Source organism: Ostrea edulis, chromosome 1 (genome assembly GCF_947568905.1).
Source record: "Ostrea edulis chromosome 1, xbOstEdul1.1, whole genome shotgun sequence".
NCBI lineage: Eukaryota > Metazoa > Mollusca > Bivalvia > Ostreida > Ostreidae > Ostrea > Ostrea edulis.
In genome coordinates, this window is record NC_079164.1 from 5,100,183 (window position 1) to 5,116,637 (window position 16,455).

Below are 16,455 nucleotides of genomic sequence, written 5' to 3' on the forward strand. Positions count from 1 at the left end.
GCAAATCATATTGCATTTTCTGGTACATGCTCCTGTTATGCGAATCAAGATGGCTTCCTTCTCAGTTGATATTTCGTTGGTATGTTGCTAAGCAAATCCTTGCGCGTTGCATGTAATTTCTATTGTTATCAGTTTTTGTATGTAGTTTTGTCCTTTTGCATTATGAATAAGCAGATTATAAAAAGCGTTACAAATTAAATCACATTGTATTCCATAGGTCAAAAGTAGCCCCAATCTTTATTTTTTTCAAAAATGTACCTAGAACAAGAAATGTAAGAGTATTATCCCTGACCTGAAGTACACGTCATAGTCTGGACTTGTTTTAAGATGACGCAATGAGAATGTCGATGAAAGTTGAAGATAAACAACAGTAATCAATCTCACAACTCTTTTAAGAAATACACAATAGAGAGTTGGGCATAGACGGGCCCCTGGATATACCAGAGGTGGGATCATATGCCTAGGATGAGTAAGCATCCTCTGTCGGTCGGTCAAAACCGCCGTGAGCCCTAAATCTTGATCAGGTAAGCGAGCTAATCCGTAATCAGAATCCGTGTGCCACGACAGGCCTAACAATTAAAATGAAAACGCCAGACATCATTTAATCCAATGGACAGGTTGTAATGACAAAATAGAACATCATAACAACCATGGAATTTACTGACTTTATACAAAACTCTTAAACTCCTTTAACATGAACTTACTTGTCAGTAGCCATGCCTCAATATCGTGTGTATGTCTCTCAACTTATTCAATACTATAGGTCTTCTGTGTATGATCAGTTTTGAAATTAATGCATACTGGGTTTCATCGATTTCATTTGAAGTCATCATTTTTAAAATTATATGGTTGTTATAACCGCCTAATTTGCGAATACAACCTGTCGTTGGGTCTAATGCTATCTGGCGTGTTTCATACTAATGGTTAGGCCGTTCTTTGCACCCTGATTTGACTACGGGTTGTTCCAATTATCTGATCAAGATATAAAATTCACAGCGGATGTGACCAGTACATAGGGGAGGGTTTCTCATCATAAACACTTTATCCCACCTCTGGTATGTCCAGGGGCCCATGTTTGCCTTACTCTTGCTTTTGTGTTCTTTATAGGATTGATGAGATTGATCACAGCTCCTTATTTTCACTTTTCTTTGAAAATACTTAAAGATAGTATATAAATAATATTATTGTAAGCTGAATGTATAGTCATAATGTTATTCAAGGGATGAGATATACATTGTATACAGTCGTACACTGATCTTATGAAATTTATATCCAATGATATTTATCAAATGCAGATTAATTTCCATCAGCCAGTAATGAAATGTTATTATTTTCTAGTTTTTGAATTAACCAACGAAACAGGAAATAAAACGGCAGAAAATAGCAATTCTCCTGCAGGTAAGTTTTCGTTTCTGATATCATTTTAGATAATTCCTAGCCGTTTTCTTAAAATAAGTGATTCAATGCGTAACATAGCTAAATCGATATGTTCTGCGTAGAGTCTGTTTCTAAACGGAAATAAGCTACTCACTCATATGAAGATGTTACAGGAATGTCAACAGTTATTTCTTAAGTCCGCAGGGTCCATAGGGGATCCTTACTCATCCAGACCCCGCCTCTAGTTTTTCATGAGGTCCATGTTTGCCCTTTTCTTAATTTTGTATTATTTTTTAGGATTTCTGAGATTTATTGATATTTGTTATCTTTTTCTATTCATTTTGGAGACTACATGGTCATTACAATTATCGTATTTGCAAATACAACTTGCCATCAGGACGAATGTTGTATGATGTGTCGTATAGCAATGGTAAAGACGTATTTCACAATGAACTTCTCATGTTTGCGTATAAAGATATGTATTATAAGGTTCACAGTGTAATTGGTCAACAGGAGTTGCTTACTCCTCCTCTGTAATTTATCTCTCTTCTTGTTTTTGCAATTGTTTGTGTTTATCCTGCTTTCAAATTTACATTATGTACGATTTATGACGTTGTATATTGTTGAATGTCGCTGATCCACGCACAAGTACTCTGAATCCAGTAAGTGTTCTACCAAGCCCATATCTCTGCTCTTCACAACAATATTACCAACTGTGAAGGAGAAACTTCAAACTCACTGTGCGACTACATATGCCTGAAGTGGTGTTAATCAAATGTGGATTCTAAAAAATTGAAAAAGAATTTTAGTAAACTTTAAATCACAAAACTTTTTTCCAAATCAATAAGATCAAAATCTATGACTGTTCAACGCTTTACACGACCATTCCTCACGATAAATTAAAGACTAGATTTTTAACATCATAGACAGTTGCTTCTTCAACAGAAATGGAAAATGGAAACATTCATATCTAGTGATCATCCAAAAAATTACTTTGTTAAACACCACTCTGATTCCACGCACAAGTACTCTGAAGTTGAAATGAAAAATATGCTAGAATTCCTCATTGACAATATCTTCGTGGTCTTTGGTGATTAGGCCTACAAACAGTCTGTTGGAATTCCCATGGGCACGAACTGTGCTCCTTTGTTAGCTGACCTGTTTCTATATTCGTATAAAGCAGAGTTTTTTCAAACACTTCTACGTGAGAAAAAGCAATATCTTCTTGTTGCCTTCAATTCGACATTTAGATATATCGATGACGTTTTGTCTATTAACAATAATAACTTTCATTCATATGTCGATTCGATATATCCCTGTGAGTTCGAAATAAAATACACTACAGAGTCGTCCACTTCTGCTTCATACTTAGATATTTTACTGAAAGTAGACATTAACCGCAAACTGAAAACTCAACTGTATGACAAACGGGATGATTTCAGCTTCTCCATCGTCAACTCTCTGTGCTTGTGTGGCAATGTTCCTTTATAACCTGCATATGGTGTTTGTATCTCTCAACTGATTCGGGTGACAATAGCTTGTTCTGCGTATAGTCAGTTTTTAAATCAAGGCAATCTGCTGACAGACAGGTTGATGGTACGGGAGTTTCGGCGGTCTTGGTTGGGGTCGGCGTTTCGCGGGTTCTGTGGTTGTTATGGAGATCTAGTTCGTCGATAAAGCCTGTCGTTTGGTTGGGTGCTGTCTGGTGTGCTTCGTGCTGATTGTTGGGTCGTTCTTGGGACGCTGGTTTTGACTGCAGATGACTCCGTTCGGGATACAGGGCTCGCGACAGGTGTGGCTGATCGGCGGGGGTGCTTCTTCCTCATGGGCGCCTGATTCCACCTCTGGTGGAATCAGGGGTTCGTGTTTGCCCAACTATCTATTTTGTATTGCTTATAAGAGTTATGAGATTGATCACTATTCGTTATTTTCACCTTTCATAAGCAAATTTGTTGATGTTTTTTCTAGCTTTTACAAGTTTTTGCATTCAAAATTTGATAATTTTACATTTTATAAAAAGAAAACCTGAATTATTGCGATAAACTGTCAATAAAATATTTACTTAAATTGAATAGGAAAAGTATATCTCAGAAACAAGAGGTTCTGTCTAAGACTCGTCCTATGCTGTTAATCTTGTTCCCTCGGTGAAATCTACCCTAAACTCATACTAATGGAGGAAGCTCCAAGTTACATAATAATTATATGGTGGTCCATGTACATTACTTTTTAAAATCATTTATTTCCATCAATTTCTCGAGTCTTTCAATTTAATTTAACTCGGTGTAACAAATTCATGCATTCAATTCTTTAATTCTTAGGAAATGGAGGACAAACGGAGTCTTTACAAACAGAGCCTGATAACACACGTAGTAATAAAAATGGAAAAAATAAGCCTAATGCATTACATGAAGCCTGCAACAATGCAAAACTTGAAATTTTTAAGCATTGTATCCAAACATACCCTGACCTTCTACACAATGTTGATAATGATGGATGGAATGCTGCTCTATACGCCGCTCGGGGAGGAAACGTTAAAATTCTACAATTACTGACAAATAATGAAGTAGACGTCAAACATAAAAACAATGATGGCTGGAACATTCTTCATGTGGCTTGTGTAAACTCTAACGTAGAGATGAGTCGTTCTATCATCCAAACATACCCTGACCTTCTACAGAATGTAGATAATGATGGATGGAATGCTGCTCTACACGCCGCTCGGGGAGGAAACGTTAAAATTCTACAACTACTGGCAAACAATGAAGTAGACGTCAAACATAAAAACAATGATGGCTGGAACATTCTTCACGTGGCTTATGTAATGTCTAACCTAGAAATGAGCCGTTATATCATCCAAACATACCCTGACCTTCTACACAATGTAGATAATGCTGGATGGAATGCTGCTCTACACACCGCTCGAGGAGGAAACGTTAAAATTCTACAACTACTGGCAAACAATGAAGTAGACGTCAAACATAAAGACAATAATGGCTGGAACATTCTGAACGTGGCTTGTGTAAACTCTAACTTAAAGATGAGTCGCTATATCATCCAAACATACCCTGAATTTCTACACAATGTTGATAATTATGGATGGAATGCTGCTCTACACGCTGCGAAAGGAGGAAATGTCAAAATTCTACAACTACTGGCAAACAATGAAGTAGACGTCAAACATAAAGACAATGATGGCTGGAACATTCTTCACGTGGCTTGTGTAAACTCTAACTTAGAGATGAGTCGTTATATTATCCAAACATACCCTGACCTTCTACACAATGTTGATAATGATGGATGGAATTCTGCTCTACACGCTGCTCGAGAGGAAATGTTAAGATTCTACAACTACTGTTAGATAATGAAGTAGACGTCAAACATAAAACAAATGATGACTTTAACATTCTTCACGTGGCTTGCGTAGAGTCTAACCTAAAAATGAACCGTTATATCATCCAAACATACCCTGACCTTCTACACAATGTTGATAATGCTGGATGGAATGCTGCTCTACACGCCGCTCGAGGATGAAACGTTAAAATTCTACAACTACTGGCAAACAATGAAGTAGACGTCAAACATAAAAACAATGATGGCTGGAACATTCTTCACGTGGCTTGTGTAATTTCTAACCTAGAAATGAGCCGTTATATCATCCAAACATACCCTGACCTTCTACACAATGTAGATAATGCTGGATGGAATGCTGCTCTACACACCGCTCGAGGAGGAAACGTTAAAATTCTACAACTACTGGCAAACAATGAAGTAGACGTCAAACATAAAGACAATAATGGCTGGAACATTCTGAACGTGGCTTGTGTAAACTCTAACTTAAAGATGAGTCGCTATATCATCCAAACATACCCTGAATTTCTACACAATGTAGATAATTATGGATGGAATGCTGCTCTACACGCTGCGAAAGGAGGAAATGTCAAAATTCTACAACTACTGGCAAACAATGAAGTAGACGTCAAACATAAAGACAATGATGGCTGGAACATTCTTCACGTGGCTTGTGTAAACTCTAACTTAAAGATGAGTCGCTATATCATCCAAACATACCCTGACCTTCTACACAATGTAGATAATGATGGATGGAATGCTGCTCTACACGCTGCTCAAGCAGGAAATGTTAAAATTCTACAATTACTGGCAAATAATGAATTAGACGTCAAACATAAAAACAATGCTGGCTGGAACATTCTTCACGTGGCTTGTGTAAACTCTAACTTAGAGATGAGTCGTTATATTATCCAAACATACCCTGACCTTCTACACAATGTTGATAATGATGGATGGAATTCTGCTCTACACGCTGCTCGAGCAGGAAATGTTAAGATTCTACAACTACTGTTAGATAATGAAGTAGACGTCAAACATAAAACAAATGATGACTTTAACATTCTTCACGTGGCTTGCGTAGAGTCTAACCTAGACATGAACCGTTATATCATCCAAACATACCCTGACCTTCTACACAATGTAGATAATTATGAATGGAATGCTGCTCTACACGCCGCTCGAGGAGGAAACGTTAACATTCTACAACTACTGGTAGATAATGAAGTAGACGTCAAACATAAAAACAATAATGGCTGGAACATTCTTCACGTGGCTTGTGTAAACTCTAACTTAGAGATGAGTCGTTATATCATCCAAACATACCCTAACCTTCTACACAGTGTTAGCAGTAATCGATGGAATGCTGCTCTACACGCCGCTCGAGGAGGAAACGTTAAAATTCTACAACTACTGGCAAACAATGAAGTAGACGTCAAACATAAAAACAATGATGGTTGGAACATTCTTCACGTGGCTTGTGTAATGTCTAACCTAGAAATGAGCCGTTATATCATCCAAACATACCCTGACCTTCTACACAATGTAGATAATGCTGGATGGAATGCTGCTCTACACGCCGCTCGAGCAGGAAACGTTAAAATTCTAGAACTACTGGCAAACAATGAAGTAGACGTCAAACATAAAAACAATAATGGCTGGAACATTCTTCACGTGGCTTATGTAAACTCTAACTTAGAGATGATTCGTTATATCATCCAAACATACCCTGACCTTCTACACGATGTAGATAATGCTGGACGGAATGCTGCTCTATACGCCGCTCGAGGAGGAAACGTTAAAATTCTATAACTACTGGCAGGTAATGCAGTAGCGGTCAAACATGAAAATAATGACGGCTAAAACATTCTTCACGTGTCATGTATTTACTCTTAACTTAGACATAAGTCGTTATATCATCCAAACAAACCCTGACCTTCTACAAAGTGTAGATGATGATGGATGTAATGCTGTTCTACACGCCGCTCGAGGAGGAAACGTTAAGATTCTGCAACTGCTTCCAGATCATGGTGTGAAAACATAAACCGAAATTTGGAATTTGGAGTGTGTAATGTGAAGCCCATGTTTGTAGAAAAAAGTAATAACAATGTGAAAATTGTCTTCTCTTTTATTGAAGAATGTAAAATTTGCTCTGAGGGCATGACGTATCATGGAAGCACATATACTATAGCGTCGTACATCAAGTTGATCATACTCAGAATTGAGTGACGTTTTCGCTTGAGATAGATTTACAGTTGGGTCTAGTTCTTTTCTTTGAACTCTTAGAGGCATTCTATGTAGGCATTAAAATTTTCAACATAGGGATGGATAGGTAACCTCACCGATTTTTCTGAAATTTGGCATATAGTGATTATTTGAAACATCCTCATGGAATCTTGTACCAAAATTCGTAACTGGGGTACCATTGCCCTGGTGAGAAGAACACCTTGAAAATAGTTCCCAAGATGCTTAGAAATGCTGGGTTTTGGCCTATTTTTGATTAAACATAAATAAATTTTACAGGTGTACAAATTTTTCTATTGTTTGCTTAAAGATTAGAATAAGCATAACAAGTACATCATACAACATCAATAAATCAATATTGGATTACCTGAAGTTAAAAACTCAATGTATTGGTGTTTTGACTATTTTTGAAAAATCAATTTTAAGCCATTTTATAACATCATTTACAGTAAAACAAAACAACATACATCTATGAAAGTTATATATGATTTAAAGGTCATAGGAGACGGTTTTTAACAATACGTTTTCTCTCCATAATTATCAACTTTGTTTCATAGACTCCTCATAAAAATACTTTTTTGATATTAAAAACTATATTAACCCGAAGAAATTGAAGTGCAAAGGTAATCGGAATAGAAAATCATTACCCGATTATCGATCCTGATTTCCTGAATTTGTGACGTCATAAGAGACCACACTCAGATTTGCGAATCAAAACAAAAGCACATCCATGGACGATTTATTCGCAACTGGAGGCGTTTTTGAATGGGGAACCATAGTTTGTATACAAGGATATCACTTTGAACTCATAATTAATGCAAATACCAGCCACATCGACGATTTTTCATCGGAGGACGAACAAGAAGATTGATCAAGATCCTATTTATTCCGTATCGTTTGAAATGATACTGACAGGTTAATTAACGATAAATGTATGATAATTTCAGAGTACATTCTCAGAAGACAATAAGAGAAATATAGATAGTTATTACTTGGGCTTTCTAACCCCATGCAGACACAGCGACGCAGCATCGTTTTTTCCAAGGGTGTGTGTGTGGGGGGGGGGTGAAGGTTGACTGATAATAACTTAAGGTAGGCACCCCCTCATCCCCTTTGGTTTTATGTGCTTAAAGTTCCACCCTGACTCGGATATATTTTATAGCCAGATCGAAATTTCCTTTACACACATCGTGAGCGCCGTTTTTTAAATTTATTTTTATAGGATTTTTACAAGTATCGTGTACAGCTATTTTAGTTTAACAGGTGAATCTAATAAATATAAATGGCTTTAACATTCTTTTACAATAAAATTTGCGACATAAGGGCCTATATGAAGAATAATTACCATCACATTAGCCGCTATAAAGGCTCTTTCTTGCGTATAATGGTTGGAAATGGAAGTAAGAGGAAGAACGAAATCGTCGGAAACTATGTTTAGTTGTCACACATCAGGCAGTCAAATGGATACAAGAGAACGTAGAAAAAAGAATAATCTGCTTAATTTATCAATGGCTAACATTCTCATTTAAACAAAATAAATTTATCGAGCTTTAATTCTTGAATGTTGATTCATTCAACCGACCGGTTGTTCAAAATACTCGGCCTATAACGTTATTGTTTGTTAAATTTTTTTTACCCTAATAAGGAAATCAACGTGCAAATTAGTGCTTCATTTAAAGAAGAAAAAAAGTAATCCCACAACTCTTGCATGACCGTAAAAAATGGTTTATTTCACCTGATATAAAAACTTGTAATTTCAACATGCTCCACCATTTGCTTTGAACATTCTTTTTGAAACAGAAAAGAAGGGGGGGGGGGGTCTGATAATGCAACTTTCAACATTATTTACTTTGTATTCAGAGAGAAAAATTCTGATCAGAAGAGCTTCATATAACTATTTCATAGACAAATTTCATTTCTAAACAAATCAGATCATGTTTATACTAAATTATGCAGTTCTAACTATTTTCGACTACAGACCATCTGCAAGCACGGCGAAGTCGAGAAAATCCTGCAAAACGTTGACTATATATATAATGACGGTAGACTACACGTTGGTTTGTAGCCTAGTCGGAAATAGTTAGAACTGCATCTGGTCGAAGATTTAATTTCATAAACCCATTAGTTTTTGCCAAACTAGAGTGAATACAATACCGAAACTGATCCTCATCAACCCCCGTAATCGCGTAAAATGATTGTCAAACAACTTCGAGTTCTGTGTTCTCGGTGTAGATTTCACACCCAAGTCTTTCTGAACGTTGGATCATTTAGACAAAAGTATATAGAAATACCTGACTTGCTACAATTACAGTTGAATGTAAGCACATTGAACATTTTGACGGCTAAAACCCGCAGTTGTTAGTGTAAACAAATACACATTTGCGTCAGGCTGGTCTCTTTTGACGTCATCAAGCAAGGGAGATAAGCCATGTTACTATTTTGATACTTCACACCACGGCAACATTTGACGGTCTGTAGCGCCTGTTACCTTACGATTTTTTTCTGAATGACTTCTTTACATATGTTAAGTAATTAAAGAAGAACACATTTTCGTGCAAAACAATTTTTTTTTTTTTAAAAAATCGTCTCCTATGACCTTTAATTGATCCCTTTATGTATAAATAAAAAAACCAATGTCTTATTTTGCTAATTAAAATCATATAGCTTAAAAAATGTGTTGCCTTGGTAATATGACAAATCTCATGATCTGAATATATGGGTCACATTTCAATATTTTATATAATATCCTTCAATTTGAAATAAACAATGATGCATATTACGTACTCTCCTGTTATGAAATATTTCATTTGCCATAGGAACCATATTTCAGTATTTCATCACAAAGTTTTGTTAAATAAACTAGTATGATTGTTTGTAATGTAAAACTTATACGGTACCAATTTAGATGCACCAGATGCGCATTTCGACAAATAATGTCTCTTCAGTGATGCTCAACCGAAATGTTTGAAATCCAAAAGCATTGCATGTCTGCTTATTACCATGTTATAGTGTAAACTATCTCACTATCATATTATGTTTGAACATATAAATTAATGTACAAATGACTGCTTGAATTGGAGATAACAATGATGAGTTATTGTGTTACCATAACAACCATTTTATAAGATATATGATTCCTTTTAATTTTGAAGAAAAATGCTAACTATAAAACTGATTTGTGTCAGGAAGCAGAAACGTGCGTGCCTATTTGTTATGTGAAAGTGTTCTGTTATAATCTTAATCATTCCTTTAAAGTACTTTTTTTTATAATTTCCATGGATTTGTCATACATGTAAGCTGATGTTGCAAACATTTATAAAATCTTGAAATCGAAAGGCATTGGTAGAAGATATACTTGATATGAAAATGAAATGTTATGAATGTGTTTGAATTGCATTATACTTTGTATCGAATGTAATTTTGACTTTATACATTATAAGATTAGATATTTATCTATAGGTCTTCCCGGTAAAAGCATTATATGACTCTCTTTAAAGCTGTATGGTCCGAATTACAATTTTTTCCATCTCGTAAAAACGCTATTAAATCATTGCACGTATGTAGTTATGATACTGTACGACATATCATAAATTATTTCACCTGTTTTAACCCAAATAATTTGATTTTAAATCGATGTTTACAAATAACTGCGTCATTGCCATTTCAAGTGACAGTCACATGACCAGTTCAAACTTTCAGATCATCTGTGTAAAGCTGTGTATTTTGTTATAACAGTGTCATACCATAAGTTTAATAGAAATAAAAATATCAAATACCTCTTAGTAATGTTTTTGTTTTACGCTCTTTCAGCCTTAAAACTAGACAGTTGCGTATGAGTTAATACATCATGTTGGGATTCCCCTAACGCGCGTGGGTCTATTTATAGACGTCTATTATGGGATGATTTATATATGTAGCCACTATATTTACTTTCTAAATAATATTCTCACTGTTTTCTTTTACATACAGATGTTTTCAAGCACATAATTAAGGGAAAGTTAATAACTTTATAAAGTAATTAATCTGCTTTAAAGTAATTATGTACAAAAATAATACATGAACATCGGGTCATACAGCTTTAACCGTTTAAATTCAATAATTAGAAAGGGGAAAATATGACAAAAAAATATGTTACTATGGAAACGATAGGACCAGCAACCACAATCATTGAAAACAATTCAATGTACTTCAGTAAGTTGATTTTATAATATTATAAAGTTATCTTTGTATTCATAGGCTGGCTACAATATACTAATTAAGAAAGAATTCAATTTGTAGTTTAGTTGCTATGTTGGTTATTTAGATCTCTTTTCATTTACATCAACAAAGTATTTTACCTAATTATACTCAGTTAAGTCAGTTTTGACCAGATATAGTCCCAAAAGTCCTGTTATAAAAATGTTGGTAATCTGACTGTTTTGTCTCCATGGAAACATTAAATAGGGACTGTAGCAGCTACATGAAACTGTAGTATATCAATGATTGGGTATGCATGCTTTTCCCAACATTTTCTTGACATTGATTTTTATCAGCTACCCACATTCTGAACAGTGCTACATAGGTACTAAATGTTTCTAATTTGTTTTGTGTGTCCACTAAAGCTGCAAGGTACCAGAAACATTTTGTTACCTAGGTCATAATCTACTTACACCACTCTTCCATTACATTTCTTTCTTTCTCGATTAATTCAACTTTAGTGCAAAACATCTTAATATAGATGGTATTTTGTTAGTACTCTCTCCATCAGTACATAGGTGCACTTTTTTAGTGAATTTGTAGCCAAAAATTTCAGCAATTTCCATGAATATCAAATTCTGTGATGTGGCATTAAACAACGCAAAATTGAAAATCAATGCCTAACATATCTAATGTTTATAACAACACAATTTATAAGGGTGGGGGATTGCTGGTGTTAAAAATAGGTTAAGTAAGTAAAAGTAAGTAATTTTTATTTAAAGTCGGAAAACTATATACAGGTAAACAATAAACATGAGCTAAGAGCTCTTTAACCGACTATATAGCATTAAAAAAAACACAAAGCACTAATGATATATAATTGCATGCATAGACATAAAAACAGAAATTTGAAATAAAATAGGACGCATACTTGTATACAGACATCACAAGTCATGTATATATATACACAGGGACTAACTATATTAAGATGAGCATGCATAACTGAAAACAGTTTGCAACACAAACATAAAAATATGGATATATACATAGAATAAATAAATATGCATACCTAAGAGACAGAGCGGAGTAAAAATAAAACAGTTAAATTTGTACATATAAGCTTAGAAGCATAGTTAGAAGTTAGATCAAAACTTTAAGATTTAGGCAGGAGAGGCTGGAATTTGCATGAGCTGCATTTACAATTTAATTCCCCACACCAATTTTGAATATAATTTGAGAATAGATTATATGATGTAATATTTCTTGCTTCGTTTGGCAAAGAGTTCCAGAGCTTTGCTGCCTCATATCTGAAAGATTTAATCCCGTACCTGGTTGTTCTAGGTCTTGGTATTTCCGCTGTATTTGTATATCTAAAATTGTATGAATGGTTTTTTATAACAACTAGATCTTGTAAAAAAAGTGGGGACAGTTTGTTGATAATTTTAAAAGTTTCTAAAGCTATTGTTCGCATTCTTCTGGTTTTTAGTGAAGGCAATTTATATTGTTTTAATAGGTTTTCGTAAGTACTTTTATAGTCACCATAGATAAACCTCAGAGCTCTTTCCTGAATCTTTTCAATTTTGCGGGTGTTTTGTTCAGTGCAGAAGTGCCATGTCAACGGGCAATAACTAACATTTGACATAATAAATGAATGATATATGGTTAATTTACCTAATTTGCTAAGATGTTTGCCTATTCGTTTAAGAACATTTAATTGCCTTGCTGCCTTTTTACAAATATTGGTAATATGTGTGTTGAAAGAAAGTTTAAAATCAATTGTAATACCCAACAATTTTATTTCTTCATCACATGAAATTTTTATTCCATCTAAATCAAAAACTATGTTTTCATTGTGTGTTTTGTTTCCAACAGAGATAGCTTGGAATTTTTCTGGATTTGCCTGCATTTTGTTTGATTTAAACCATTTAATCAGAGATCTACTGTCATCTTGAAGTGCTGCTATTACCTGAGTTAAAGATTTATCTGATTTTGATAAAGTATTGTCATCTGCATAGTTGTAGAGATTACATTTATTTACAAAGTGAAAGAGGTCATTGATAAAGATGTTAAAGAGTAAGGGGCCGAGGATAGACCCTTGTGGCACACCTTTGATTATATTTGACATGATGCTGGTGTGCTCCCCTACTTTAACACACTGTTTTCTACATGAGAGATAGCTACTTAACATCTCTCGTGCTGCTTTTGAGAGACCATATACTTTTAGTTTAAGAAGAAGTAGTTCATGAGGAAGGCAGTCAAAGGCTTTAGAAAGGTCCATTAAAATTGCTGCTGTGTACTTGTTTTTATCCAATGCTTGTTTCCAATCTTCAATTACTCTTAATAAAGTTGACTGTCATCCAAAACCTGACCGAAAAGCTGCCAAAAAAGGATTGAAAACATTTTTAAAAAACATTGTTAACTGATTTTCAATTGCTCTTTCAAAAACTTTTGAGATTGCAGGAAGAACACTAACAGGTCTATAGTTACCCTTCTCTAATGAACTATTCTTCTTATGTAATGGTGTCACTTGTGTTATCTTAAGCTGGTTAGGGAAAGTTGATGTTGATAGGGACATGTTAATTAGTTGACTTAGAGGTTTGCTGATAACTGGTAAAGCGATGTGTAAGAGTTTTGGAGAAATTCCATCAATACCAGTGGCTTTTTTAATATTTATTTTCATTATACTTTTTGTTACAAAGTCTTCAGTGACAGCTTTAAAGGAAAATGGATGTTGTTGTGGTAATTCTGTTTTATTTGCTTTTATTGCCTGTATACTTGGGTGATTTTCATCTACTTGTTCTGCATCCCCAATATTTTTAGCAACATTTATGAAAAAGTCATTAAAAATTTCACATACTTCTTTCTGGCTGTTTACAAGCGTGTTATTTTCCGAGAGAATTAAGTCTTTCTGTGTGGTGCATCCTTTGTTTGTTAAAAATGGTTTTACAGTTGGCCAAAAGTCTTTTGATTTTGGGCCTCCAGCACATCTTTCAATGAAGTATTGATTTATAGACTTGTTTTTTAGGGTGGTTACGTAGTTTCTTTGTTTTCTGTACTTTTCCCAATTTTCAGAGGAGTTTATGGATTGGTACTTGTTAAACAACATTTTTTTCTTGTATATTGCCTTCCTAAGTTCTTTATTCATATATGGGACTTGTTTTGTTTGGATTTTCCTTGATTTCAGTGGGGCATGTTTGTTAGCTACATCTAGAAAGCAGTTGCTAAAATCATTGTAACACTTGTTTACATCTTTGCCATCACACAATAAGCATAATTTGGTTTCTAATTCCTCTGCAAATTTTTCAGCATCAAAATGTTTGAAACTTCTACATAATCTGCGTTTTACTTGTCTCTCTAATATGGTTATGTCAACCTGAACAGATATAAAATTGTGGCAGTCACTAATTCCTGAACCAAAATTACATACTTTCCCTGTGTTTGAATTTTCGTTGGTGATAATGACATCTAGTAGGGATGGTTTACCAATTTTGGTAAAGCATGTTGCTTTTTTCACCAAGTTCTTAGCACCATGAGTATCACATATATCAGACAATATTAAGCTTTTTTGTTTGTCAAGCATGTTGATATTTAAATCGCCAATAACGATGTAGTTGTCATATCTACTTATAATTCTATCTAGAGTCTTGCTAAAATCGTCGCTAAAAACATTTTCATTCATATTCGGTGGTTTATATGCTCCAACAAATAACCATTTGTGACCGTTTGATGTTACCTCTATTACCACGGATTCTATGTCTTTAAATTCAAAGGTAGGCTTACGATCTCCAGCCAGATCGGACCTGAGGAAGGCTAGTACTCCTCCACCATGCTTATTCCGATCAGCTCGCCACATAGTATAATTGTCAATTACAAACTGTGCATCGGGGTAGGAGGCGTCGATTTTAGTCTCTGCCAGAAAAAGCATGTCGATGAGATTTCGCTGTAATATGTCCTTGATCTGATCATACTTTCCTGCGAGACTGTTTATGTTTAAATATCCACAGATAAGCTTAGCTGGATTCGCTTTTCTAACGTTTACTAAGTTCTCCCAGATGTCATGGTCGTTTTCCACGTTGTTTACGCCGGAAGTGTAATTGTCATCTCCTGAGATGTCGATCCCGATCGTTTCAGGCATCATGTCAGCATCTGTTTCCATGCTGGGTGCGGGGTTGTCAATAGATAAACATGCATTGCAGACCCATTGTGCTGCAACGGGTGGAAAGTTGTCCGTGCAGCATTTAAGGTGACATCTTATATTGCAATGTGTGCATATCAAAAGTTTCTGATTTTTTCGTGTTTGTCTACTGCAGGTCACACAGGGAAATTTAATCGGCCCAGGGTTGGTTGAGATGTCACCCGCTATAAGAATTCGTAAGATTAGAAGGTATTTTCCCACTGAGTTGGATCCATTGTCTTTGTTTTTGTTTGCATCAAACAAAGAGATTTTTGGCGGGTAAAGTTTTTGCAATAAATAGTCATCTAAGTACTCTTCAAAGTTTAGTCTAGACTTACATATGTCGTCTAAAGATGATTGAGGATCGTGTGTAGTAGCATGCTGGTCGGCAGGTGGTGTAAATCTGCATATTATGGATGTTATGACCAGAGCTATTGTCCAGTGATATGTCCAATCCGCCATTTTTTTTATTTTTTTTTTATTTTTTTTATTTTTTTTTTTAAGATCACAGCGAGAGATTTTTTCTTCTCCCGTAGAAGTGTTTGAATAAATTCTGCTTCATATGAATATAAAAACAGGTCAGCTAACAAAGGAGCACAATTCGTGAAAAAAATAGCACAATAAAGGCCTGAAAATACTAATGGGAAATCAAAGTAATCCTTGAACCAATGTAACTCTAGCTAGAGACTAAGTTAGATTTCACAGAATTTAGACCATTTCCTAAACATGAAAAAACAAGGATGCACGAGCAGTTCTGGACTTAACCCTATGAAGAGAAGAAGGAGAGAGAGAGAGAGAGAGAGAGAGAGAGAGAGAGAGAGAGAGAGAGAGAGAGAGAGAGGAAGAGAGAGAGAGCTAACTTTAGTCCTAGCAAAAGTGAATGGAAAATGCCGTTATCGCTGTTTATATACTGACTGTAACCAATGAAAATGACTCTTACGGACAGGCTTTAAAAGAGCAAGATGAATATCTAACATGACCTCTGATAAGTTTAAGGTACGAGTTTTAAACCAATGGAAAGTCAGGAAACGAATTAACTTCGGAATGATTGACAAGATGGAGATACATGCAACAACGGAATTAGCAGAAAAATGGCAGATGTGTGGAAATAATAAAGTAAACAATTTACAACTAATTTG

At 35.1% G+C, this 16,455-nt stretch overlaps 2 protein-coding genes across 2 annotated transcripts in view; both read left to right on the forward strand.

Moving 5' to 3' along the window:
- LOC125664363 (transient receptor potential cation channel subfamily A member 1-like) overlaps positions 1-16,455 on the forward strand; it is a 220,401-nt gene that overhangs the window by 112,816 nt on the left and 91,130 nt on the right. The window lies entirely within an intron of this gene.
- Positions 1,300-4,903, forward strand: LOC130050941 (ankyrin repeat domain-containing protein 50-like). The gene is made up of 2 exons (XM_056151951.1): positions 1,300-1,398; positions 3,696-4,903. Exons 1-2 carry the CDS (start codon positions 1,317-1,319, stop codon positions 4,733-4,735), a joined length of 1,122 nt encoding a protein of 373 aa, XP_056007926.1. The 5' UTR covers positions 1,300-1,316; the 3' UTR covers positions 4,736-4,903.